General features: G+C 42.1%; 1 protein-coding gene across 1 annotated transcript in view; it reads left to right on the forward strand.

The window, feature by feature from the left end:
• Positions 1–4310: 4310 nt before the first annotated feature.
• The window catches only part of LOC308672665 (fatty acyl-CoA hydrolase precursor, medium chain-like), a gene marked incomplete at its 5' end in the record, with an annotated part of 43440 nt that continues 20452 nt past the window's right edge, over positions 4311–27298 (forward strand). Inside the window, 7 exons of the mRNA XM_081335720.1 lie at positions 4311–4374; positions 10181–10385; positions 12932–13061; positions 13727–13860; positions 19941–20094; positions 23453–23557; positions 24168–24275. Coding sequence (XP_081191846.1) covers positions 4311–4374; positions 10181–10385; positions 12932–13061; positions 13727–13860; positions 19941–20094; positions 23453–23557; positions 24168–24275 — 900 coding nt within the window. The remainder of the gene's footprint in view (positions 4375–10180; positions 10386–12931; positions 13062–13726; positions 13861–19940; positions 20095–23452; positions 23558–24167; positions 24276–27298) is intronic.

The raw sequence follows: 27298 nt of genomic DNA on the forward strand, positions 1-27298 counted from the left end.
TGAACATTTATACAAAGGGGTTCTGGTGTATCTTGATGACATTCTGATATACAGTACGAATATGACCAACCACATAAAACTGGTCAGAGAAGTGTTAAACTATTGAATGCCAAACTTTATGTCAAATTGTCGAAATGTGAATTTCACCAAACCCGATTAGATTATCTTGGTTATAGAATTTCCGACGAGGGCATCGAAATGGACCCAGCCAAAGTGAAAGCAATAATTGAATGGCAGCCCCCCAAAACTCGCAAACAGCTCCAGAGCTTCCTAGGGTTTGCCAATTTCTACCGTCAATTCATTCCCTCTTTTGCTGAGATTGCTCTACCCCTTACAGAACTACTCAAAATGGGTAAGGGAGGGGGAAGACCACAACCTGGCCAACCACTAGCATGGACTATGAGTTGTCAGAAAGCTTTTGAGAATTTAAAAAGACTATTTGCAGCTGAACCGGTCCTAAAGCACCCCTGCCCCGGGGAGACCTTTGTAAAATTCAAGCAGATGCCAGCGATGTGGCAGTTGGAGCTGTGTTACTACAAAAGAATAAGAGTGGAGTCCTACAACCTTGTGCCTACACATCTAAGAAATTCACGGAAGGCGAGAGGATATGGACAGTCTGGGAGAAGGAGGCCTTCGCAATTAGGTGGGGGCTACTAAACTGGCGACACTATTTAGAAGGGAGTAAGGTGCCTTTTGAAGTATGGACAGATCACAAAAATTTAGAGGCACTAAAACTCCCCGCAAATTGTCCCCAAAGCAAGTGTGATGGGCACAGTACTTTAACCATTTTAACTTTAAAGTACATACCGGGAAGGAAAAAGTTCCTAGCTGATGCGCTGTCCCAACTGCTACAGTACAAAAGTGAACGTGAAGAGGTCTGTGAGGCAATTATCCCCAGTTCACAACCTGCAACACAACTCACACCTCGCAGAACCCCTAATCCTGATTACCCGGGAGTGAAGAAGATAAAATGAAAGCTCCTTACTGATCAATGGTTCAAAGATAATCAAACCTCCCTAACATGCAGGAATGGTTTGGCATTCAAGGGGGGAAATTGTATCCACCTGAAACCCTCTATCTCAATGCTCTCAGACACAGCCATGATGTATAACAGGCTGGACACCAGATATTTAAAAACTCTACACCTCATCTGCTGGCAAGTTTGGTAACCGGGACTAAAACGAGATGTGGAAAACTATGTCAAGAGTTGTACTGTATATGCCACCATGAAAAGAATTCCAGGGAAAACCCCTGGGCTACTGCAGTCAGTAGCTGACCCTTCTCAACCATGGGAAGAAATAACTATGGACTTTATTGTAGACCTACCCAACAGTAGAGGAAATACTGTCATCTGGACTGTGATAGATCTGTTTTTGAAGCAGGCTTACTTTATCACCTGTAAAGGACTCCCATCTGCACAACAACTGACTAAATTGTTCTTGAAACATATCTACCGACTGCATGGCACCTCTAAGCAAATAATTTCAGATAGAGTAGTGCAGTGCACAGCGAAATTTTGGAGGAATTTCCTTAAATTAATTGGATCATCCCAAGGCTTATCATCTGCTTTTCATCCAGCTACCAATGGGGCTGCAGAATCCGCTCACAAAATGGTGGAGCAATACCTTAGATGCTATGTTTCCTACCAACAGACAAACTGGACTGACCTCCTCCCTTTCGCCGAGGTGGCCTACAATAATTCTGTTCACAGCAGCACTGGCTACATGCCTGTCAAGAGTAGCCACAGGAAAAGAGTTCAGCCCGATGCCTGAGTATCCTCAGGTGCCCTTCGCTTCTCAGACACTTGATCAGTGGGTGAGGGGGTGGGAAGAGGTTTGGAGAAACACAAAAACGGCATTAAAAAGACTTCTAAGACTTATTAAAAAACAGGCTGATAAAAAGAGGGCTCCCCAGAGAACATTCCAAGTGGGGGAAAAGGTTTATCTGTTAACTAAATATTTACATCTCAAGTTATCCAGCAAGAAATTGGGACCGAAATTCTTGGGGCCTTTCCCCATTGTGAAAATCAACCCGGTCACAGTAAAATTGAAACTCCCCAGACTTTTGGGAAAAATTCACCTGGTGTTCCATTGTAGCTTACTGAAACCTTTTTGACCCTCCACTTTAAGACCTCCCCCTAAGAAAGCACCTGGACCCCTCATAGTAGCGGGTCAGATCCATTGTGAAGTGAAATGTATTCTTGACTCTAGAATCTTTAAGGGAAAATTGCAGTACCTAGTACAATGGAAGGGATACCAATTGTCTGAAACCATTTGGGTGAAATCTACTGATGTGAAATCTGACAGACTTATCAAAAAGTTTTATGAGAAACACCCCAACAAACCAAAAGCCAGCTCCTAACTTGTGTTTGTTTACATTACAGGATCTGTCCTTTTTCTAAGGGGGGCCAGATGTCAATGCTGCAAACATTGACATATTTTTGTACTGACAATATAAGAGACAGCCTGTTACTTTAATTTTATTTTTATTTTTTTATTTTAATTCCATTTATATCCCGCCCTTCTCCGAAGACTCAGGGCGGCTTACAAGCTTAGCAGTAGCCTGCTTATTAGGGCTTTCACCCCCCCCCAAGCGGCATTATTACAAAGTCAGCTTAATTGCCCCCAACAATCTGGGTCCTCATTTTACCTACCTCGGAAGGATGGAAGGCTGAGTCAACCTTGAATTGCTTCACTTTGGGGGGAAACATCAGCCGGATGTTTTGAGAAGATAAGAAAAGCCTGCATACAGAATGGGAAGTGAAACTTCATATGTAAAACTAATTGGATAATGTGATTTATGCCATGTAGATAAGCGCGGGGATTGTGTGTGTTACAATGGGTTTGGGGGAGGAGATTTCAGATTCTGGCATCCCTCCATGAGTGCCGATGTTTCGTTTCATTATTAAGACTTTTTAGATAAACAATGCCTGCATTTTGTTTGAACTGTCTCATTTATTGGAACCATGACCCACGGTTGTAGAACCCTTTGCTTGTTTTTCTGTAACAGTATGACCCCCTTGGCTACATCGCTAGCGTCCACCTGAATAATGAAAGAAGCACTCGGATTGGGGTGTCTTAACACTGCCTTGGCCACAAACAAGCATTTAAGTTTTTCAAATCCCTTGAAGGGGATTACCTGAAAGTGAAAGCATCCCAAAGGGCAGTTAAAGCCAGTTTTCCACTCGTCCCCTTCCTTGAACCCCAGTTGTTGGGGGGTCTCCATGAAACTTCACCCTGAGAGGTGGGGTCTGCCAACTCTTCCCCCTGGTCGGGGGAGCCCCATCTGGGGCAGCAGCTCTGATAGTCCTCTTGGTGCTGCTCCTGTGGCTGTGGTAGTGGCGGCTTTCAGCGATGCTCTCCCATCATCCTCCACCTGGGCCTGCCAGGCCTTTCTGGCAGTGGTTTTGGCAAAGGACTCGTGTTCCTTGATGGTTTGGAGAGCTTCCATCATGAATCTCATGACTTGCTCCATTATCAGGTCACCATGGCTGGGTTCTCCACCTGCTTTCTCGTCATCCTTGAGCTCTTCCAGCTCCGGTTGTCACTCCTGTCAACAGGCTCCGCAGCTACCACAGGTGAGGGTCACCCCCTTGGCCCTTCCTTCCCAGTCCTTCCTCCCGAAGCCTGTGGACCACCTGGGTCTCAGTGAGTCACAAGCTTCATCCATTCCGAGAGGTCCAGCCTGGGAGAAGCCCTGGATGAGGCTTCCCTCCAGCATTCGGCTTCCTTCTTCAGCCGAGATTGTGTGCACGATGATACCTCAGCCTAGCAGTGGAGGTTGTTTGATTGTGTCTAGGATAGGTATTGAAAATAAAAGTATTCCATTTAAGCACACTTTTAAAGAATACAAGCAAGGAAGGAAGGACTGGCGCAGCAAGGGAGAATAAACAGTGCTTCCTTTATGACATTTGGACAGCTGGGCTTTCTATTGTTTAAAGGGCATTTAGGAGGAGCTGTGACTATTGCCATGTTTTATCTTCCATTCCACTGGGTCCAATGGGTGGCATTCTGGGGTTCGCATAGCATCCAGGAGCAAATTTGAAATTGTCAGTTCAGCCAGGTGTATCAGTTGGTGTGGCTTCAATATCTTCAGATTAGGTCAGAGCATCAGCATCAATCCAGTTGAATAAAAAATGAGGCTCTGAACTCTTGCTTAGTTGGCAGACCTGGACAGCTTCCTGATGCTTTTTTCATGTTGGGAAAGTGTGGGTCGCAGGTTTTTTTTTCTTTTTAAACACACCCTTTGCTGGCACTTTCTTCAGAGACCTTTGTGCTTTTGAAGAGAGAAGCGAGTGGATTTCAGCAGAGATGAAGTGCTGGCTGTTTGGAATCGTGATTGAAAGTTTGTTGGTTGCTGGAATAACAACTGAGGGTAAATGGAGCTTCTTTTGCTGATTAGGAATATATTTAGAAAAGTCCCTTTCGGGGAATGTAAAAGAGCGCAAGGTGTTTGGTTTCATGACTTTATTCTTTTTCTCTTTTGAAACTTCTGGCACGACATATCTAACTAATATTTGTTGCTTGTCTGATCACAGCTTTGCACTGAAGAGTCCTTTATTTCCAACTTTCATTTTTTAAGACATGCCTTCTCTAAAAACTGTAGATTTTAATGCAACATTTGCTTCCTGTATAGCCTGAGTCCATCTTGTGAATTTACGCACAGTTGCCAATAATAACCAATCTCATTAAATAAAAGTTGAACAAAATTAATAGGCTCATTCCGCTATTAGTAGATACTTATTCTTGTTGAGAACCTTTTGAAAGACAAAATGTATGAAATATTTGCTTATAAAGCAAATTTATAGGCTGTCTGACTCTTAGCAAAATATTTTGGTATATTGTGTTGCAAGTGTAGATTTGTATTTCTAGGATCAACCAAGATAGGGGAAGCCCTATCTTGTGTGTGTGTGTGTGTGTGTGTGACAGACTTTCTGAACATAGAACCTTGCTGAAGGTTCTGTTTATTCCTTGTTATTATATTGGTAAGCTTTCCCTCTATGAATTTGCTTTAAAAAATTTTTTTAAAGTTTGGAAACATCACCTCACAGGTAGACTATCTGAAGCAGGAACAACATTTCTGAGAAAAATGGAAAGGCATATCATCATGTTTACAATATGAATTACTTATTACTTATTTTACTTATCTGGCTGAACAAAAAGTGGGTGTTGAAAACAGATTTTTTTCACAACCAAATTCTATCACAATTTATATTTGTTGCTTCTTTTCATAAGGAATTTTTGATATGCTGAAGGCAGTATCAACCTCCTTACAATCAAAAGTTCAGTCCTGCCTCCCAAATATTCAGAGAAGAACCAGCATCTCTGGAGGAGGAGCTGGGACCACCATCTGCTTGTTGACGTGTGGTTCATTCTGACTAGTTAAAGATGAGGCTTTGCTTGTGGCCAGTTGAGTGCAGCCATTTGCCCAGGGTCTTCTCCTATCCTGCAACCACTTGAATCACGGGTCTTGGCATCCGTGCTTGGCCTGGCCCCTCAGCATCCCCCAGTGACCAGAGGAGTGGCTCTCTCACCCCACCACTAAAGGGAGCTTCTGCACCATGACAGCTTCCCATTTGAAGAGGCTGCGTACATGGTGGACCTGTCACTAGAAGTGGCTTTGGTGCTTTCGCTATAAAGACATTTAGTCTGGGCTTCCGGTTCTGGTTTTTGGCACGGGATGAGGGAATGCTCCCCACGTCGTCTGGATTTCTTCATTGAGGTACCCCTGTAAAGGGGTCGAAAGTCGCCCTAGAGGGGTGACGAGTGGGGGAGAGGTCTCTCCAGTTGGCGGTAGAAGGGCGGTGGCCCTCCCATCATCTTGGAGCAACTCTCCAAACTGATGAAGAAAGGATCGGCCACTCCCATGGCCCATTGTTTCAGCTGTTTCCTGCCAAAGCCAAAATTACAACAAAGCATTTGAAAGCACTTGAAAACTGCCTTCTTCTTTTCCTAATTGTCTACTTTTTCCTGCCAAAAGCTCCTTGAATTTGCTTCCCCCAGTGAGGAGAGAGGGAAGGGAGCTTTTTTTCCCCCCACCCTCCTTAAGGACGGCTTTTGATCACGCCGGGAGAAAAAAGGAAACCTTGAACAGAATAATACTATTTAATTCAACTTACTTCCTTTCTATTTTTGGTGACCCAAAACTCCTATCCTTACAGAAACTGGCTATTTTGTCTATTTGATTAAAAAAAGGGAGAAAAGAGAGAAAAGAACTACTTAAAAGTTACTTAAAAGTACTCAAAACTGATAAATTTACTCTGTCTGAAAAAGATTTTAAGTATGCTGGGGACATCTTGTGGCCTTTTTGGCAAATAAACCTGTTTATTTTGGAACTGCCCTTGACATTATTAGCTAAAGATAAAAACCTGAAACAGCTGGAGGTGAACTCAAGGCTTGTGGAGGTGAACATTTACTGAGTTTTGTTTAAAAATTAGCCTCCACTAAGGACTATTTACCACTACTTCAAAATGGAGACTGATCAGCCACAAACCTCACTTGATTATAAGCTCATATTAGAAACAATCCATAAAGTTTCTGAGATGTTTATCTCCAGGCTGGAAAATTTAGGTGCCAACTCCAATTTACAAGCTGTAACCCAGACTTCAACTAAAGAATTTACAACTCAGAATATAACAAAACTGGAACAAATTACTACTGAGACAGAGAAACACAAGGTACAACAAGATATTGAAAAAAACTAATACAAAAAATTTGACTCTATCCAAAGAATCGACAACTCTAAAAGTACAAGGAAATATCACTATGGCAAATAACCTTAAGGACCAACAACAAACTATGGGAAAACTTAATACTCAACTTTTGATTCCATCAAAAGAGCCTATAACTTTAGAAGTATACTATGTGCAAGATAGTGATGCTAACATAGAGGATGTGGAAGAACAACAAAGACAGTTTCCTGAAAGCCTGGATAGCTAAGCACTAATTACAAAACTGGATAAGACTCTCTACTTAAAGCAGATGAACCCAGATGGAAGAGGAATCCAGACGGAACTGAAGATAAAGTTTTTAGAGCAAATACAGAGACTAGAACTAACAGGGCAACAACATAATGATTACAAATGGTTTGGTTTTTGTGGATCACTGATGGCTAGATGGCCTCCTTCGATTCAAATAATATGTATTGGAGCGAAGGGAGACCTACCTGGCAATTTAAAGGCCTTGGTCTGAAAACCTGATTGGCAAAAAAAGAAAGCCAGAGTTAGATTTAAAAGGCTATCCTTTTAGTAATCAGTGATCTATCAGGATCTAAAATAGAAAATGTTTATGAGATAGAACTAGAATGTGTTTATGTATCTATTAGGCTTATTTTAGACATTATAATTTGTGCACTGACATAATAGAAATTTGGTTTACAGATCCCACGTTTGATGTTAAAAGATGTTTGATTATTCTGTTTAAGAATTAAGAATTAGCTAAAATTTAAAACAGAATCTGGTTGTGTATAAATAGTTGTAGATTGATGAACATAGGCTGTGGTCCTGTCAGTAACGTGTGATGTATTAGGATGTGAAACAGACAATATTAGGTAGAACATAGCTACTCAGCCACTGTGTACATGTTAGATGCTATAGTTTTTGCTGTAATGAAATAAAAGAAATTTGGGTTGTGAATATTATTTGGGATGTTAAAGGCTAAATTTAAATATAACTAAAATCAAAATTAGGTAAAATTTAATAACAGGACATAGATATATCTCAATGAAATTGAATTGACAATTTTTTTAACTGACCATGCTATTTCTAGAAATTTATTAAGTTTAAACTGGTTGTATGAAATGTTAAGGGAAATTAAGAAGGATGTTTTGATAATGTAACCTGAATTATGTACTGAAAACACTGTTACTGAATCTCTGATTACCCAGTCACCATGATGCTTTCTAAATACATAGATTTTAACTGAAAAACCAATAAAACTTGTGGTTTTTTTAAAGAGATTTAGTCTGGTAGTACTAAGAGGGAAACACAATCTCCTGTGACATCTGCACAGCCAGACTTTAGTGAGGGCCTCACTATATCAGGCAGCTCAGACAACAAGAATAGCTATCCCACAGCTTGGGGAGAGCAAACAGGCCTTCTGAGTCTGCTTGGAGCCATTTCTCGGCCACCAGCCAAGATGGCTACAAGACCGGATCTCTCCCCCCTTTCTTCCTGTATTGCTTCCTCCTCTGACGGCTGTTCATGCCAAGCACCCAGCCTGGGACCTCTCTGTGCTTCCCAGATGTAGCGAAAGGGAAAAGGAGGAGATTCTTATCAAAGTGCACAAGGAAAAATAGGAAAGAAAGTGGTACCAGCAGGTCAGGCTGGGACCTAAGTGCCGTGATGGTTTGCCATTAAGTGCATCAATGCAGAATGCCCAGATGACCACAAAGTTCTGCGTTACTCAACACAGGGTGCAATGTTGGCCTCCAGATCCTGGCACTTGCCAAGACAAATTTATACAATAAAGGAAATCTAGAATTCTGATAGTATTTATGGCTCCAACCAATAGAGAGCAGCCAGTTGAGCGAGTATTCCAGTCAGCCATCCTATAACGGGAGTGGGTGAGGCTACATTCCACATTTGATCCAGGTTGGTGAGAAGATGAGTAGAAGGTCATCTAGTGAAGCTCCTGCTCAGGGCAGAATCTAATGCAGCATTTCCAACCCCAAAGATTGGGAATTGGCAATAGGAATCCCAATACAGGAACACTTAAAAGTGAACCGTTTTGAATTTTCACTATTTCTCCATAAAAATGACCTAAAATGGGATCTATTTTCCACACAAGTTCAAAAACTAAAGGAACCCAATTAAACAAATGAGTAAAAAAACATTAGACTTGTTCATTTAGTTATTGAAGAAAATGATCCTAAGTTACTTAATTTTGTGTGGCAAAAGTTGTGGCCCAAAATTTATTCAAGGCTAAAACCCTTGTCCAAATTTTATACAGAGCACAAGCAAGACTTATAAATAAAGAAAAATGCTCTGTGTCTATGCAAACAATAGGTTTACAATCCATACCTATAGCCCCAAGGGACTATTCCAAAATTAGGTTTAAGACAAGAATGCCTGAAATAGACATGGTGGTTGGGCATGACATATTGGTTGAAGATGACCTTCTTCCCTAATGGCCTGTTCTGCTAATTCTGAAGGACAGTCTCCTTTCCCCATGGATATTCACGGTAAATTGAAGATTCAGGGCTCTAGGCTCATCATAGCCTGGCTTCTGGCTTCTGGTTTTACCAGACACAAAGAAAGTGTCCTTTGGAATCTGAATCATCTGGAACACCAGATTGAAGTTACTACAGGCAACCTGGATAATCCAAGCTGTGTGCATGGATTACCTTCACCCAGGTTGAAGAAGGATTTATTTTCAGCCAGGCATAATGAACTCTCAACAGCATAATTACAGGGCAGATTCCCCCAAACCCCAAAACATCTCCTCCAGTGGCTCTAGAGAAATAGGAGTTGTCTGTAGATAGTTTCATTGCAGTGTCGGCAATGGGGGACCTGAGCAGAGATTACAGCTGCTGCAGCAATTTATCTCCCAGAAAAATATGCTCATCTTTTCAGCAAATCTTGTTCAGCTTCTGGAGGGCATCACTCCAGCTGTGGGAACTATAGCTATGTGTGATTAAAGAAATGAAGTACAGTTTGAGGCTGATACACAGGTCCCCAAATGGGCCCTTATGCACCTAGAATGATTCACTGATTAATTGTTCTCACTGTTAGGAAATTTCTTCTTAGTTCTTAGTCGGTTCTCTCCTTGATTAGCTTCCATCTGTTGGTTCTTGCCCTCCTTCAGATGTTTCGAAAATTAAGCCATGGAAGAGATGTCACACATTTAAAAACTAAGAAACCCCAACAGCAAAAAGCCATCCTGGAGGAAGTGGTTGTCCCCCTCTGCCTTGCTGGCTTGCATCTCCACCTCATCTCCCAGTCTGTCCCCACACGAAGGGCAGCCCCTGGCCACCATCTTTCTCCAATCTTGAGGAAAAGAAGGCTAGAGGAAGATGGCCTTGTTGCAATAGCTGTAGTAAAATGATGCTAAGTGAGGAAGTCACTCTGATCTTGCAGTTCAGCTTATTGCTGAGCAAATTAAAACATAGAAGGAACTAGGAAGGTCATCCATTTATATGTATTTAATGCTTCTTGTCCTTATATCTGGGCTTGAATTTTTAGGTGAAAGACAGGACCACCCGGAGGTAATTACCAAGTATGGACATCTGAGAGGCAAACTGGCTGTCGTGGAGGGCATGGACCAGCTTGTGAAGAGCTTTCTTGGGATCCCATTTGCCAAACCTCCAACTGGATCCCTGAGATTCTCCCCACCACAACCAGCTGAACCCTGGAGCCATGTGAGAGACTCCACATCCCACCCCCCACTGTAAGGTCTTCCTTCAATGGTTGAATGATGAAATTAATCAGAACTGCTCAATCTGTACCTCAGATAGATTGCACTGCATTTTCATATTTTAACATAACGCTTTAAATTAATTTAAGTTATCAGGAATGTGCTGAGCCCAGTTGGCATATCAGGGGTATCTGATGCACATAATGGTGGCAACCCTGTGGTCCTAGATGTTTCTCTCAGTTTTAAGCAGTGATTCTTAATCTTTCCAACAACAGAATACATTGAGTTATTTACAACTATTTACAATGAGATATGGGAAAGATACAATCTCCGTTACTCTTCATTATTCACTCATAGTTTACTTTTATTTTTTCTTCAAGTTTTTTCCTTTATGTTTAATGAAAAACAAGGGGAAAACTTGTAATTCAGTGTCTCCTCCAAGGATGGAGAGAGGATGCCACTGTTGAAGGATGAAGTCCATCCCTGTATTTCTCCTTCAACTTCCCTGGGCTCTAACCCTAACCCCTAGAGCATCTGGAGTTGAAACAATGGAAAAACAGAACAGCTGTACACATTTCAAAAATATCTGTTTATAAAAATGTTTCAATTGATCACCAGAATAGCAGAATAACAGAGTTGGAAGGGACCTTGGAGGTCTTCTGGTCCAACCCCTCCACAAGCCAGAGACCCTATACCATTCCAAACAAGTGGCTGTCCAATCTCTTCTTAAAATCCTCCAGTGATGGAGCAGCTACAACTTTTGGAGGGAAGCCATTAATTGTTCTCACTGTCAGGAAAATTCTCCTTAGTTCTAGGTTGCTTCTCTCCTTGAATAGTTTCCATCCATTGCTTCTTGTCCTGCCTTCAGGTGCTTTGGAGAATAACAGAACGATAGAGTTAGAAGGGACCTTAGAGGTCATCTAATCCAATAGGTTGACCCCCTCCTCTTTGTGGCAGCCCCTCAAATACTGGAATACTGCTATCATGCCCCCCCACCAGTCCTTTTCTCTAGACTAACCAAACCCAAATCTTGCAACTGTTTTTCATATGTTTTAGTCTCTAGGTCGCTCTTCTCTGCTCTCTTTCCAAAGTCTCAATACCGTTTTTATATTCTGGTGACCAAAACTGAATGCAGTTTTTTTTAGTTTAAACTCTGTTTAATAAATATTTTGTATGCATACATCCAATGCAGTTGCATATATTTTATACGTACATTATGTACACCAATACAGTTCATATTCCCTCTGATAAAATTTAACTTTTGTTAGCAAGGGGGGGAAAAAACTAGGGAGGTGAATTCTGTCACAGGAACATGGCTAAAATTCAAAAGGCTGGACATTCCAGCCCGATTTGGTCTCACAAGGAGGCATCCACAGCTCCACATGGGAAAAACTGGATGCAGTTTTGATCACCACAGTGTAAAACTCTGAACACAATAAAGCAACTAAGCTGAGATTTTTTCCCAACCACCTTGTTGAAAAATAATCATTGGCTGCAGTAAACTTTCAAAAATAAGGGGCTGGAGGAAGCTTTGTGTACTGGTTCCTTGTCATTGACATGTTCAAGTGCAATCCACCAGCCTTTGATCCAGTAAAACTGCATCAAATTGCATCACACTAAATTGCTGCTTTGGGCAGAAAAATGTGACTTCCTCCCTGGGACCATGAAGGATAACTTTAAACTGCTCCAGGGGTGGGTGGGATGAGATGGACATCATGAGTCTACCCAAGAAGAGAGATGTGCCTGGCTGGATGCCAATGGCGAGAAGTCTTAGGAAACAATCTTATGCACGACCTGATCTTTAATTCACAATGGCAGCAAAAGGCAAGCTCCTCCTGTGCAAGTGGGGAAAGAGGGTGGAATACCAAGTCAGTCTCTTTTGACAATTCCATCAAAGTTAATCCATGCCGGACAAGTGTTAAGGAAATTGGAGGGAGCGGGTGGGGGGAAAAAACATGGTGTATTTCAAATATTGCAAACTGAATGGAAAAATGACTGTGATGACAACATATAAAAAGAAGTGTATAGTAGCTACTCTCGTTCTACTGGTTCCCAAGAAAGCCAGCCAAGTCTTCTAGAGATGTTGTGCCCTTCACAACATACCTTACGAGAGATGTATTGCGGTATCGGTGGATCACCATCCAGGCAGGCAGTGGCCTCTGCTCTTTTGCATATCAATGCATTCCTGTGCATCTCAAAATAGGGCTGGGTGGGGCTGGAATGGTCTCTCTCAATAAAAGCCAAGCCTTGTTTGAATGGTTTGCAATGGAAAGAATGGCTGAGCTATGAAGTTGAGTAATTGCCTGGCTGGGGTAGGGGCTGCCATCCAAAACCAGCTTTTCCAGTTCAGTCACTGGGAGTAGCACCAGAGCCTAGGTGAATGGTGGGAGAGACAGGGATTGTATTGTCAAGACAACACCCCCCCTGTAGAGATGCCTGCTTCTTGCTAGCAAAGTGGCTGAATATTCTCCCTTCAGAAGTGATGCTGGGGGGAGGGTGGCAATTGCCCAAGTTAACCCTTGAGACCCCAAAGCGCTCCTGATGCCGACAGGCACATTTCTGTATTGTGTATTCTCAAGGTGCCTGCAAGACCTGGGATGGGTGGATGTTTTAAAGAAGATCATGAATGTAACGCTGCCCAACCTGATGGTATCTGAAGATTGCCTCTACCTGAACATTTTCACCCCAGACATGGAGGCTAAATTGCCTGTAGGTAAAATTCAGTTTCCTTTGTCTTTTACTTAGTTTTTCTTGCATGCCACACATTCCCTGAGGCATCTAACCCCGACTAAATAGGAAGATCCAATCTGGGTTGGTCACCAGGACCAGAGGTTTTGTCTTCCGAGCTTTGGATTCGTGCTGGAGCCTATCCTCAAGGAACTTCTTTCTAGCAGTGTGTGTGCTGTTCTGTGTGCACTATTGTACACAGGGCCTGTTGTAAGTGGCTATTTAGATGTTGAGTGGGCTGTGATGATGGAGGCTTTTAAGTCATTAGCTGTCCTTTACTTGTGCTACCCAGCCCTGGCCTTTTAAGTACTTGATAGGCTGGTAGTAAATCAGCCTGTTGACTGATGAGGGGTCTGTTTCCCAGGCTTCAGTCACTTCCCTTCAGTCACTTCCCAGCCATTTTTGTGCCTGCTCGTCCAACAATTTTAGTAGCTGCAAAATTGAATTTGTGTCCTTGTTCATTGCAGTATGAGGCTACCAATGAGTTCGGGTCTCCTGACCACAGTGTGGTGGTTAGCTTCTTCCCAGTCTGTCCTACATAGTCACAGATTAATTAACCAATTAAATGTTGGCACAGAGATGAAACAATTAAAATTTTGCCAAATCAATAGCTTCAGCAATGGTCAATTTTCCGATCTATTTTCTAGGTGATGGTTTGGCTTCCTGGAGGTGGCCTGGTTGTTGGCGGGGCTTCATTGTACGACGGATCAGCCTTGTCTGCTTATGGAAATGTGGTGGTGGTCGTGGTTCAGTATCGGCTGGGGATTCTTGGATTCTTCAGGTAAAATAAGTTGTAAGACCTAAGAAAACATTCCAAACTGCATCCAGTTAGCCCTTTTCCTCCACTCAGGCACAGACAACTTAGCTGACTTTTGTAGTTTGCAAATGCCTGCAGAATAAAGCTTGTAGACATAGCTCTAAAGCTTTCCATCATTAATCTACTTATAACAAAGACAGTTTTCAGAAAAGCTGAAAGATTGGCGCCTGGGAACTTACTTAAAAATTGCTGAAAGCAGAGTGGTTGTTTAGAGCTTGGAAAATAGCTATTTGGAACTTGGAACATTTGCATACCCCGTTTACCTGTTTTATTTTGATGTCTTTTTATACCACTGTGGTTTTCCTATATGAAATTTACTGCATGAATGATTTTGTGGTCTCTCTAATATTTTAGTCATTTTTATTTAAGTCATCCTGATCATGAAGAGCATAAATCTATGTAAATAAAAAAACTGTGAAAATTAAAAGAACGAACACCGGGAGTGGTTTTCATAGAGGAGCTTTGTGAACAGAAAAGTGTGAGGAGGAAATAGAGAATCTAACAGTCGGGAATCCATGTTCAGAAGGGAAAGCAGAATGATAGAATGAGGACTACATTTAGAAACAAGATAAGAAAAAGGAAAGACAGCTTTGCTCTGAAGGCATTCACTATATTTCTGTAGAAAAGCTTCCCCAACATTCAGAATTTCTGGCAGTGTCTTTTTCAGTTAACATATTTTATTGAAAAGCCTGTGCTTTTTTTACTGCTCAAAATAGTTCATGCCTTTTAATAAAATATGTTAGAAAAGGTGCTTGTCAGGGGCATCTCTACCCAATTCCTAGGGGAAAAAATAACCTCTTGGCTCCATAGAATTAGAAAAAAGGTACTTTTACTAGGAAAGAAGTGAATACAGTTAAGTTAGCCAAGTTATGGCTGTCAGCAGTTTGGCAGTTCAAATCTCACTGGCTCAAGCCTTCCATCCTTCTGAGGTCAGTGAAATGAGGATCCAGATTGTTGGGGGCAAAACGCTGACTCTGTAAACCGATTAGAGAGGGCTGTAAAGCACTATGAAGCGGTATATAAGTCTAAGTGCTATTGCTATTGCTACCCGAAGCAAAAACGTGAGAAGCATCAAATTGAAACAAACCCTAGAAACCACCCCACTTGTAGCTAGGCAACCAGAGTTCAGTCATTGGCAGATGTTTTGGGGAAGTCTCTGATTCAGGTGCACTGTCTCTCCTTTCTGCATACCGAAGCTAGGAGAATTGGCCTTGAAGGTGATAAGGTCCAGGTGGGCAGTTGCAAAGTTTCATGAAAAATTTCCACTGTCTCCTCCTGCATGCTTCCCTCCCCAAGTACCCATCACACACACGTACACCGCCAAGCAAAGATGCAGGCTGACATTCGGCCCTCCCATAACAGAAGCTTTAGCCATAGAACAAGAAAACAAAAGATACACAGGTAAAACAAAGCTAAAGGTAAAGGTAAAGGTTCCCCCGCACATGCGTGCTAGTCGTTTCCAACTCTAGGGGCCGGTGCTCATCTCCGTTTCAAAGCCGAAGAGCCAGCGTTTTTCTGTGAAAGGTCTGAAGGAGTTTAGGTGTCCAGACATGTTTAGGATTGCAAAGGGGGAAAGTGTTTCCACACAATGAGGTATTGGATCGTCCCTCTGTGTTTCCTCAAATCCAGAACTTTATTAATTTCAAAATGCTGCTCTCCTTCAGTTAAAATGGGTATAGGTGGGGTGTCAAATGCAGGGCGAAGAGGTGACACAGTTTCAGGTTTCAATAAACTGCAGTGAAACACAGGGTAAATATGTTTAAGATTCTTAGGCAACTCCATTTGTATAGTGACTGGGTTAATTAACAATGGGAAATAGGCCCACATATTTAGGACCCAGCTTCTTTGACTCTTGGGTGGACTGTAAATATTTTGTGGAGAGGTAACTGTATCACCCACTTTAAAATCTTTGGCTTCACACATTTTTTGTTGGCTTGTTTCTTATGTGCCTGACATGTATCTTCCTGTGCCTTACGGGCCAAGTGTTTTGGAATTGTGCTATCCATTCCATTAAGGAGGGTATTTGAGGTTTCTCTTGAGGCAGCTGTGGCATAGCTACAAAGTTCTGACCAAGGGGTGAACCCTGTACTACTATGCACAGAATTGTTATATGCAATCTCTGCAAAAGGCAAAAGGTCAGCCAATTGTCCTGTTGGTAATTAATGTAGCACCTGAAGTACTGTTCCAAGACCAAATTAGTCCTCTCACATGCCCCATTAGTTTGGGGATGATGGGAGGAACCCAAGCCCTGGGCGGTTCCTAACAGCTTCAAATAATTCCTGCCAAAATTGTGACGTGAACTGCACTCCTCTATCTGAAATAATATTTTCAGGGACACTGTGCAACCTATACATAAGTTGCATGAAAAGTTTAGCTAACATTTCTGGAGAGGGAATTTGGGTTCAAGAAACAAAATGCACCTATTTTGAAAAAAGATCAGTAATAACCCAAATAACAGTGTTCCTCCCACTTTCAGATAGTTCTACAATAAAGTCCATAGATATTTCTTTCCACTATGCCTGGGGGCTGGCCACAGTCTGCAAAAGCCCCATAGGCTTCCCAGGTGGTCTCTTTGCTAGAGCACAGACTGGACAGCTGGCCACATAGCTTTCAATGTCTTTTTTCAAGGAAAAACTGTCTCTTAACCAAGTAGAGGGTTTTTACAAATCCAAAGTGTCCTGTTGACTTAGAGTCATGAACACCTTTTAAAACAGTGCTTCTCAAGCTTCAGGGTACATACAGTTTGGCTCCATCCCAAGCCACTACATCACACGTGGTGCAGTCACTCTTATGGGCAGCAAGGCATTCATCAAGCTTAATCGCTTCTTTAAGCTTCTCACACAGTTCAGTTGGAATCTCAGGCTCTCTCTTCCTTTGGGCCCTAGTAGTTACTTCCCAGTTGCAATGTATGGCAGTGAAAGCTGGACCATAAGAAAGGCTGAGCGCCAAAGAATTGAAGCCTTTGAACTATGGTGCTGGAGAAGACTCCTGCGAGTCCCTTGGACTGCAAGGTGATCATACCGGTCAGTCCTAGAGGAGATCAACCCTGACTGCTCTTTAGAAGGCCAGATCCTGAAGCTAAAACTCAAATACTTTGGCCACCTAATGAGAAGGAAGGACTCACTGGAGAAGAGCCTAATGCTGGGAAAGATTGAGGGCAATAGAAGAAGGGGACGACAGAGAAGGAGGTGGCTGGAGCAGTAGGTGCGAGCTTAAGTGGACTCCAGAAGATGGTAGAGGACAGGAAGGCCTGGAGGAACATTGTCCATAGGGTCGCGATGGGTCGGAAACGACTTCGCAACTAACAACAACAAGTTACTGGGGCTGCTGGCTGCTTTGAGAGGATGACTGGCCAAACCACTTCAGCCTTAATACTATTGTATTGAAGCAACAATAAAGTTTTTTCCTCCTGGACTATAGCACAGGCTAAAAATGAACTGATTAAAGTATTGAGCCCAATGAGCCTGTTTAGGTGATAACTTGTATGGAGTTTTCAGGGATTCCAGATTCTTATGGTCAGTCCACATTTTGAACGGGGTTTTTGCCCCTTCTAGGAAGTACCTCCAAGTATGCAGAGCCCACTGCACTGCATTTGCCTCCTTCTCCCCTACCCCCATCTCTTTTCAGTCTTGGTAAGGTTTTTAGAGGTGTATGTGCATGGTTGTAGCAAGCTCTGGCTTCTTTTGCAATAACACAGCCCCCACAGCTATGTCACTCGCGTCTGCCTGAATCACAAATGGAGCAGCTGAGTCAGGGTGCTTCAGCACAGGCTCCGCAGCAAACAGCCATTTGAGTTTTTCTAACGCTGCCTGGCACTCCATGGTCCACTTAAGTGGCTGACTCAGCTTTGGTTTGCTCTCACATTTAGTTTTTTTAAATGCTGGTGATCAGCAATGCGATCCTTGCAAATGAGTGGATGAATTGCTGGTAAAAATTGGCAAAGCCTAGGAAGCTCTGCAACTGCTTCCTAGTGCAGGGAGGGGCCCACTTGAGTACTGCCTTCATCTTTTCTAGGTCCATTTCCACCCCTTCATTTGATATGCAGTATCTTGGTGAAATTCACATTTAGAAAGTTTTACGTACAGATCGGTGGCTTGGAGCTTTTTAGGACCAATTTCACATGCTCCTCCATAGTTTCAATATATATTATTAATATGTCATCCAAATACACCAACTTTCCTCTGTATAAATAATCATGCAGCACCTCATTGATCAGTTGCATGAACACCACTTGGGCCCCCTGCAGACGAAAAGGGAGCTCCCAGAATTGGAAACATCCCAGAGGGCATTTAAACACAGTTTCCCATTGGTCGCCCTCCTTGATTTGAATTCAGTAGTAAGCCTCCTGCAAGTCTAACTTAGTGAAGATTTTGCCTTTGGCTAAATGTGCCAACATATCCTTCAGCAGAGGTAGTGGGAGACATTTTCTGTGCACACCGCATTTAAGCCTCTATAGTCAGTGTACAGACGAAAAGTGCCATCTTTCTTTACTCAGAACAAGGCCTCGCGGCTTCCCCAGTTGAATAAATCCATGTTTTAGGTTTTTGTCTGTGAAAGCATTAAGTTCTTCTAGCTCACGTGGAGTCATTAAATAAAGTTTAGTCTTTGGGAGTTTAGCCCTGGGAAAGATTTCAAACCTACGGTCTGTGGGGCAATGGTGCGGGAGCGTGTCAGAGCCTTTCACACTAAACACATCCTGTAGATCCCAGTACTCTTTCAGGATCCTGGGCTCGCTTTTTGGGTGCTTATGCTCTGCTGCCCCCAACTCTCTTTGTTCTCTGACTTTCCTGTCCCTGGGCTTCAGAATCTTTTCCTCTTTTTTGGCCAGACCGAACTGCAGACAGAGATGTCAGAGCAAATAAAGAGAATGGAATTAACATGGCAACAATATAATAACTATAAATGGTTCAACCTTTGAACATCGCTGATGGTTGGATGGCCTCTTCTGGTGCAAATAATATGCATGCGAGCAAAGGAAGACCTACTTGGCAATTTAAAGCCCTTGGTCTGGAAACCCGACTGGCAAAAAAGGAAACCTAGAGTTAGATTTTAAAAAATGAATTCCTAGAGAACTATTATAGGTCATTTTGTTAGTAATTAGTGACTTATTAGGATCTGAAATAGAAAATATTTGTGAGATAGTATTAAAATGTGTTTAAGTACTTATTAGGCTTATTCCAAATATTATAAATTTATATATTGACATAATGGAAAATTGGCTTACGAATCCTATCTTTGATGTTAAAATTTTGGTTATGTAGAAGTAAAAGTAGATTGATAAATATAGGCTCTTTGATTGATAACTTGTGAAATATCAGGATATGAAACAAACAATGTTTATTAGGTAGAAGTTAGCTATTTAATTATTGGGTGTATGTTAGATGATACAATCTTTGGTGTGATAAAATAAGGAAATTTTGGGTTCTGAATACTATTTGGGATGTTAAAGGTTAAACTTGGATACTACAATTAACATCAAAATTAGATAAAATCTAATAACACGATATAGATATACTTCATTGAAATTGGACTGACAAAATCTTTTTTAATTGACCATGCTATTCTTGTAATCTGTTATTTTAAAATGTTGTATTGAATGTTGAGGGAAATAGAGATGGATGCTATGATAATGTAACCCGAACTATGTATTGAAAACTCTGTTATCCAATTGATGACTACCCAGGTACCATGATGCTTTCTAGATATATAGGTTGTAAATTGAAAAACTAATAAAAATTGTTGTTTTTTTTAAAAAAAGTAGTAGGTTGTGATCTACTTTATCAAATGCCTTACTGAAGTCCAAGTAAATTATATCCACAGCATTCCTCTGGTCCATTAAGTTTGTCACTTGGTCAAAGAATGCAATAAGATTTGTCTGGCATAATCTGTTTTTGACAAACCCATGTTGGCTTTTAGTAATGACTTTGTTTGCATCTAGGTGTTATAATACTCTTCCTCAGTATTATAACTGGTTGAGAAATACCCAGAACAAACTCAACACCATCCTTTTCTTGATTGGCTTCACTGAGCTGTTCTCCTTTCAGCACTGGCTCCCAAGAAGCTCCTGGAAACTGGGGACTCCTGGACCAAGTAGCAGCTCTCCAATGGGTTCAGGAAAATATCGAGGCTTTCGGAGGAGACCCTTCCTGCGTGACCATATTTGGAGAGTCTGCCGGAGGATTCAGCGTAGGGGCTCAGGTGGGTATGCGGTGTTATGAGCAGCTGAAAGACCTTTGACAGAGTGTGTCCCACCCCATCCCTTGTTTTGGGCCATGGACATTCATAATTAGTTTGAAAGCTTTTAATAATAATAATAATAATAATAATAATAATAATAATAATAATAATAATAATAATAATAATAATAATAATAATAATAACAACAACAACAACAACAATAACAATAACAATAATAATAATAATAATAATATCATCTGAAGGACAATGATGAAGATGCACTGAAATTAGTATATCAGGAAGACTTACTGACTACTGGAGAGACCAAACTGGCCTGCAAGAAAGACCAAATGAAGAACATAATAGAGGCATGGGAAGACAAAGCACTACATGGTCAGTACATTAAAAAAAATAGCTGGGAAAGCAGATAATAACAAGACCTGGCAATGGCTAACAGCAGGAAAGTTGAAGAAAGAGACTGAGGGACTAATTCTGGCTGCACAAGACCAAGCCTTAAGGACAAATGCATACAAAGGCAAAATTGAGAAGACAGCAACAGACAGTAAGTGCCACCTATGCAAAGAAGCTGAAGAAACAGTGGACCACCTGGTAAGCTGCTGCAAGAAGATCGCACAGACTGACTTCAAGCAGCAGCATGACAAAGTAGCAACAATGCTGCATTGGAAGATCTGCAAGAAATATCATTTGCCTGTAAGCAAGAACTGGTGGGATCATAAAATAGAGAAAGTCATAGAAAATGATAAAGTTAAACTGCTCTGGGACCTCAGAATTGAAACAGACAAGCACCTGCAACATAACACCCCAGACTTAACAATTGTCGATAAGAAAGACAAAAAAGTCTGGATAGTGGACGTGGCAGTACCTGGAGACAGCAGAATAGACGAGAAAGAACCAGAGAAGATAACAAAATACAAAGACATACAAATAGAAATAGAAAGACTGTGGCAAAGGCAAGCAAGGGTAGTACCAATAGTAATAGGCGCCTTGGGTGCAATCCCAAAACAACTGGAGCACCACTTGAACACCATTGGCATTGACAAATTCGCCATTAGTCAATTGCAAAAGGCAGCCTTACTAGGAACTGCTTCCATCCTGCAACGATATCTGTAATACCATCAAACATCCATATCTGCCTATCCCAGGTCCTTGGTAAGAACTCGATAGGTAGATAAAAATGCCAAATCCAGTCTGAACATCTGGCTGACTGTGCGATGATTAATAATAATAATAACAACAACAATACAACAACAACAACAACAATAAAGTTGGAAGGGACCTTGAAGGTCATCTAGTCCAACCCCCTGCTCAGGCAGGAGACCCTATACCATTTCAGACAAATGGCTGTCCAGTCTCTTCTTAAAAACTTCCAGTGTTGGAGCATTCATAGCTTCTGGAGGGAGGTTGTTCCACTGATTAATTGTTCTAACTGTCAGGAAATTTCTCCTTAGTTCTAGGTTGCGTCTCTCCTTGACTAGTTTCCATCCATTGCTTCTTGTCCTGCTTTCAGGTGCTTTGGAGAATAGCTTGGCTCCCTCTTCTTTGTGGCAGCCCCTGAGATATTGGAACACCGCTATCATGTCACCCCTCATCCTTCTCTTCATCAAATGCAGGGGGTTACAGTTCTAGTAAGAGACTATCCTCCAGACATGCTTATCTAACCAGAAGCTCTCTCTCTGTTTAATTTTCTTGTGTCCTTCACAGCTTGGTCTCTACTTCTTCAGCTTCCTTTGCTCCTTCTTTTAAAGCTTTTTGTCTCTCTTGGGTAAGGTCTGCCTCTAATGCTTTCTTTTCAGATTAATAATATGTATAGATACAGATTATTATTAATAATCAGATTAATAAACTGTACAGGTACAAATTAGCAGTAACTGTGAGAGGGATCTTGCAGTCATAGTGGGCAATCACTTAAATATGAGCCAACAGTATGAGGCAGTAACCAAAAAAGTTAATGCAATCCTCGGTTGCACTAACAGAGGGATAGAATAAAGGTCACGTGAATTATTAGTACTGTTTTATAAAAACTTAATAAGACCGCACATGGAATACTGCATCCAGTTTTGGTCACCATATTATAAAAAAGATGTTGAGACTGGAAATTGGGCAGAAAAGAGCAACAAAGACCATTAGGGTCCTGGAGGCTAAAACATATGAAGAACAGTTGCAGGAATTGGGTATGTCTAGTCTAGTGAAAAGGAGGACCAGGAGTGACAGGCTAGCAGTCTTCAAAAAATTGAGGGGCTGTGACAAAGACCAGGGAGTCAACCTGTTCTCCAAAGCATGATAAGAAGTAATGGCTGGAAGATCATTAAAGAAAGATTCAGCCTAGAATTAAGGAGAAACTTCTTTGGTGAGAACAATTAACCAGTGGAACCACTTGCCTTCAGAAGTTGTGGGCGCTCCATCACAGGAGGATTTTAAGAAGAGACTGGACAGCCATTTGTCCAGAAGTGGGTTGGACTAAAAGACCTCCAAAGATCCTTCCAACTCAGTTATTCTGTTCTATTAAGTTTATTTTAAGATTTTACCAGTTTTATTTATTTATGCCTCCACCCTATGAGATGGATTCTAGTACATGAATTAATAAACACCAATAAGTTCCTTGCTCAGGCTTGCTGGGTTTACACAACATAAATGACTTGAGTGCGAAACTAGCCTGACTGCTGCAGTATGCAGAACTCTACTTTAACCACAGGCAATAGGCTAAACCACAAAAACCATAAGCAGGGTTAAAACTAAACACAGTTGGGATGCTGAGTATGCAGCTGCTTCTTCGTTGACTAAGCCCATTATGCAAATTGGAATTACCAGAGAAAACTTTGGCTGTAAAAACTCTGGGGAGGGACTGGAGGGTATGAGGTTTCTTGCTTTCTGCCTGATTTGTGGCACTTTCTGCAGACAACTCTGATCAGCCGGAAGCAACCCAGGCACTGAACTGGTGGTTTGGCAAACTCTAAAGACAAAAAAAGCCTTTTCGGAAATCTGAATATTCAGGCAGTTATTGAAATGCTCTTGAATGACAGACTCTTGTGGCATATGAAAGTGTGCCTTGTTTTATCGAAGCAACTCTGCTGTTTAAGCCAAGTGTGGTCAAACCTCAGGATTAAAGTTTAGGAGAATTTCTCTCCCCCCTTTAACTGGCTTTATTCTGGGTAATAACCGAGCATTTTTTAAAAGCACACCACCACACAGACTTCCATGCCCAATTCCATCGGCCCATAGGCACCACGGTTCCAGAGATGATCTGCCTTTTTAATGTTCTCCAAGTTCCTTGTTCAAGAGAAGCTTGATATATTGTTATTAAGGCCCTTTCAAAAGTTGATGGAATATTATTTCCTTTTCTGCCTGTCTGTGCGGGTAGATTTTATCTCCCTTGTCCAAGGGCTTGTTTCACAGAGCGATCTCTGAGAGTGGAAGTGTCCAACTTCCTGGCTTCTTCCTCCAGCATCCAGAAGTCCTTGCGAAAGTAAGTAACCATTGACTGAGAACTGCACTCTGATATCCCAATAATCACCTGGCTTTTTTTACTGTAAATAAAAGCAAGCTATGGAACTGTTAAAACTGGGGAAGAGATACAGATCAGGCATATGTCAAATAGTCATCAAAATGGTTTGGGTTCAAGGAGTAAATGGTCCAAAAATGGACAAATTCAGACCATACTCACATAGCCTGTGTCTATAACCCCCCTGCATTTTGATTGCTGCCCAGCTGCCAGCCGCTGGGGGGGCCTCAACTTCTCCCCCGTGTCCCTAGAAGCAGAGGGACATTTCCTGCTCACATGAGGCCCAGCAGTGATTAGAGGTACCTGGGGCGGCTCTAAGGGTACGTGTGTGTGTAGGGGTGGTGGTGATGTTGCTTTTTCTGAACAGCCTCTTCCCCTGGAATACCCTCCTATATACAATCAAGGAGGTCAGGTCCTGCTTTTGTAGAAGTCCAAGCTACTGGATGTGGAAGTTCAGAAAAGGCAAAATCAGCACTGTGCCTTGAATTCTGCAAGCAGGGCCACGCCCTTGTATCCCTATTTGATAAATGTAGATTGTACCTCATTTAAACTGCATATTTTTTCCATCTTGAAGAAAGTGGCATCTGCTGCCGACTGTGAGACCACCAGTCCTGCCATGCTGCTCTGCTTAAGGAACAAGACAGAAGGAGAACTACTTTTGCTGTTTTCCAGGTTACCTCTGGTAAGAAATGGAAGGTATACAATTGTGAATCCTCAATTCTGCTGACAGGGTGTTTATCCACTAAAAGTCAGAAGCTGCAAATTGAAAGCAGCCATTAAGATCATTGAGTGCAACCTCCAGAATCTGTTAACAAAGCTGCTTGCTTGCTTGACCCTGAACCATTACGTTTGTCTTAACTCTTAGCAGCTGCATGGATACCGCTGAACTTCTGGGTGATCTTCCCAATGTGGCCCTTCTGATCCTCCAACGGTTCGCCCCTCACTGCTGTAAATAAATCCAATCTGTCATCCTCTTCTCTTTCCTTCCATCACGTCAGCATTATGGACATCTCTGGAAAGCCAGGGTTTTACTTCGTGTCCAGAACATGGTAATCTGAGTGTGCTGCCACCATGTGGTTATTTGGGGGAAATTACAGCATGCTAAATTGGTCAGCCAGTCCCTCCCTATTCTGTCCCTATTTTTTGACGTATTTCCTCCATCTCCTTACCATGTGCCTTTACACCCCTCCCCTTTCTGGGATGGACTTCCTCTTTCTTCTCCCTGGGTGATTCTCTTCCTTCATAACCGGCAGATACACATGCAGACACTGTGGGTCGTTACTGTCTTTTGACCTTGAAAATACCGTCTATGCATCATCTACCTAACCTTCTCTGCTGTAATCTTCTCTGCATGCAAATAAAGGTACTTCTGGATGATAAAGGTACTTTCACGAGTTCTGCTATCTGGCAAGGGCTGTTAACAGTGATAATATCCCCCTATACAGGCCAAGCACAGGGGTCTTAGCAAGGGGATAAATCATTAAATGACAGTCTGATCCAGAATAGTCAAAAGACAGTTTGAATTCCTACTGCCTGCAATCCATATGTGTGTGTGTTATCTGCAAGCAAGCTCAGTGCAATCCACCATCTTGTAAAAGCACATGTTCGCACAAGCTTAATAGCATTTCCTGTGCAAAGCTGAAAACTGTTTGTACACTGAACCTTGTTATAAACCCTATATAAACTACAGTTCGTCTGCTTAAAGAGACGGTACCTATTTTTTTGCAAAACTTGAAAAACGTCTAGAAAAGACTCAGAACGCTCTTTTAGCGTTGAATCAACACAGATGCAGTGTGATTCTGACCACACAGACATTCAGGGAGCTGAGTGTGCTGATTCTGATGTAAAATCCAAGCGTACAGTAAGATCAACCCAGAAACTCCGGGAAAACTATGAGGCAACTAGAGATGAATTTTCCAGTAATCTGTCAGACTTATGGGACAAAACTGTGCACTGCATGTCAATTTTGCAGAGCCTTAATGATAATCCTGTTGAATTAAGAGACTCTATAGGTCGTCTATCTGCAGCTTATGAACGTTACCAGCTGCTGTCTGCAAAACACACAGCCTTTTTGAAAGACTTTAATACAGGTAACTCCTCAGCAGTACTAACCATGATGGATGCAATAAACCAGCAAAGAGATTTCCTAGTGCTAGATGCAAAGGATAAGGCAGAAATCTGTATTGCTGAACTGCAGGAGACCAGATCCCATAGATCCACATCAACTAAAGTCACAGTACTTTCTGCTAGATCCTCTCGCTCCAGGGCTTCAACGATAAGTGACAAGTTGGTAGAGGCCCGTGCACATCTAGAAGCAAAGAAAGTACATGTTTCCTTTGCCAGAAAGGAAGCTGAAATAGAAGCTCAGAGCAAAGCCCGCCAAGCAGAGTCAGAATCCAAAATAAAGATTCTGCGAATGGAAAGGGAGGAGGCAGCTGCCTGAGCAAAGCTGAAGGCCTATGAACAGGCAATGAAGGAAGGCACCGATCCAGATTGTTTCATCCCAACAGAAGTGGAGGATCCGATGGAACGCACCAGTCAATATGTGCTAAAGCATAATGTTTGCAACGATGCAGAGCCATCTTCTGTACTTCCTACGAACAACGCCTTCCTGACTCACCACCCAGAGACCCCAGAACTGCAAAAGCCTGCACCTCTTCAACACCACAACACAAGTGCGCCAACACTTCAAACTGCATCACCTCTTGCCTAATCTCCAAGTTGGAGACCTTGTTCTGCTCAAGGACCAAAAAGCTCAAAGAATTGACTGGCCCAAGGGTCTCATTGTGAAAACCATTCCCAGTGATGACGGGAAGGTACATAAGGTGGAAGTAAAGGTTGCAAAGCAAGGCACCATAAAAACTTACATCAGACCCATCACAGAACTTGTCTTGCTTTTGCCCCTCGAGGACTGAACTCATCGCCTTTCCTGGTTGAGTGTCACAGGAAATACCCTTGCCTGAACAATTCTGATCTTTGTAGATAAAATCTCATCCTGATATCCTAATATCTTTTCCAAAGCATTCATTGCTATCCTACCAAGTGCTAGTCTGTTGCATAAAATAAGTAAGGTGATTTTGCTGGAGATATGCAGGATCCAATGCCAAGGTGACAAGGAGTAAAACATGTTGAGTCCAGAACATCCAGATGATATTTGCAAGTGGCTCAGACAGACACCTCTCTAATTCCCTAACTAGATGAAGGGGAGATCTACAACGCAATGAGACCTGCAAGATTCTGTTGTTGCAGCCGACCTCAGTAAAAGTAGTTTTAGCCTTTCTTGCCTACCTAGTGGGACAGAATGGTGTATCTTTTTAACTGCTGTTTCCTTTCCATTGATGGTTGATCCTAAAGGAAGAAAATCCACCAATATCTTCACATTGTCAGTTCTAAGTGTCACACCTGCCCCAACTTGGGCTCCTAGGAGAGAAAGACCCTTGACTCCATTTCTGCGAAAGGTATACTTTTATTAAAAGCCAAGTGGTTACAGTACAGCAAAGCCACAAATAAAGCATTGTGCAGGAAGGTTCCCTAATTAACTTGCCCTTTTCCATTTCTCCCCCTGTTCTCTCCCTATTGTCCAGTTACATTGGAAGGAATTGTTTTGGTAACAGTCCCTGCATTGGCGGGCTGGAGAGTGAGCCCTGACCTTCCACTCTGAGGCCTCTGGCCTTGGGAGGGTGAACCAATGTGGGGGGGGGGGCA

The sequence above is a fragment of the Vipera berus genome (assembly GCF_964194415.1).
Source record: "Vipera berus genome assembly, chromosome: 10".
Lineage (NCBI taxonomy): Eukaryota > Metazoa > Chordata > Lepidosauria > Squamata > Viperidae > Vipera > Vipera berus.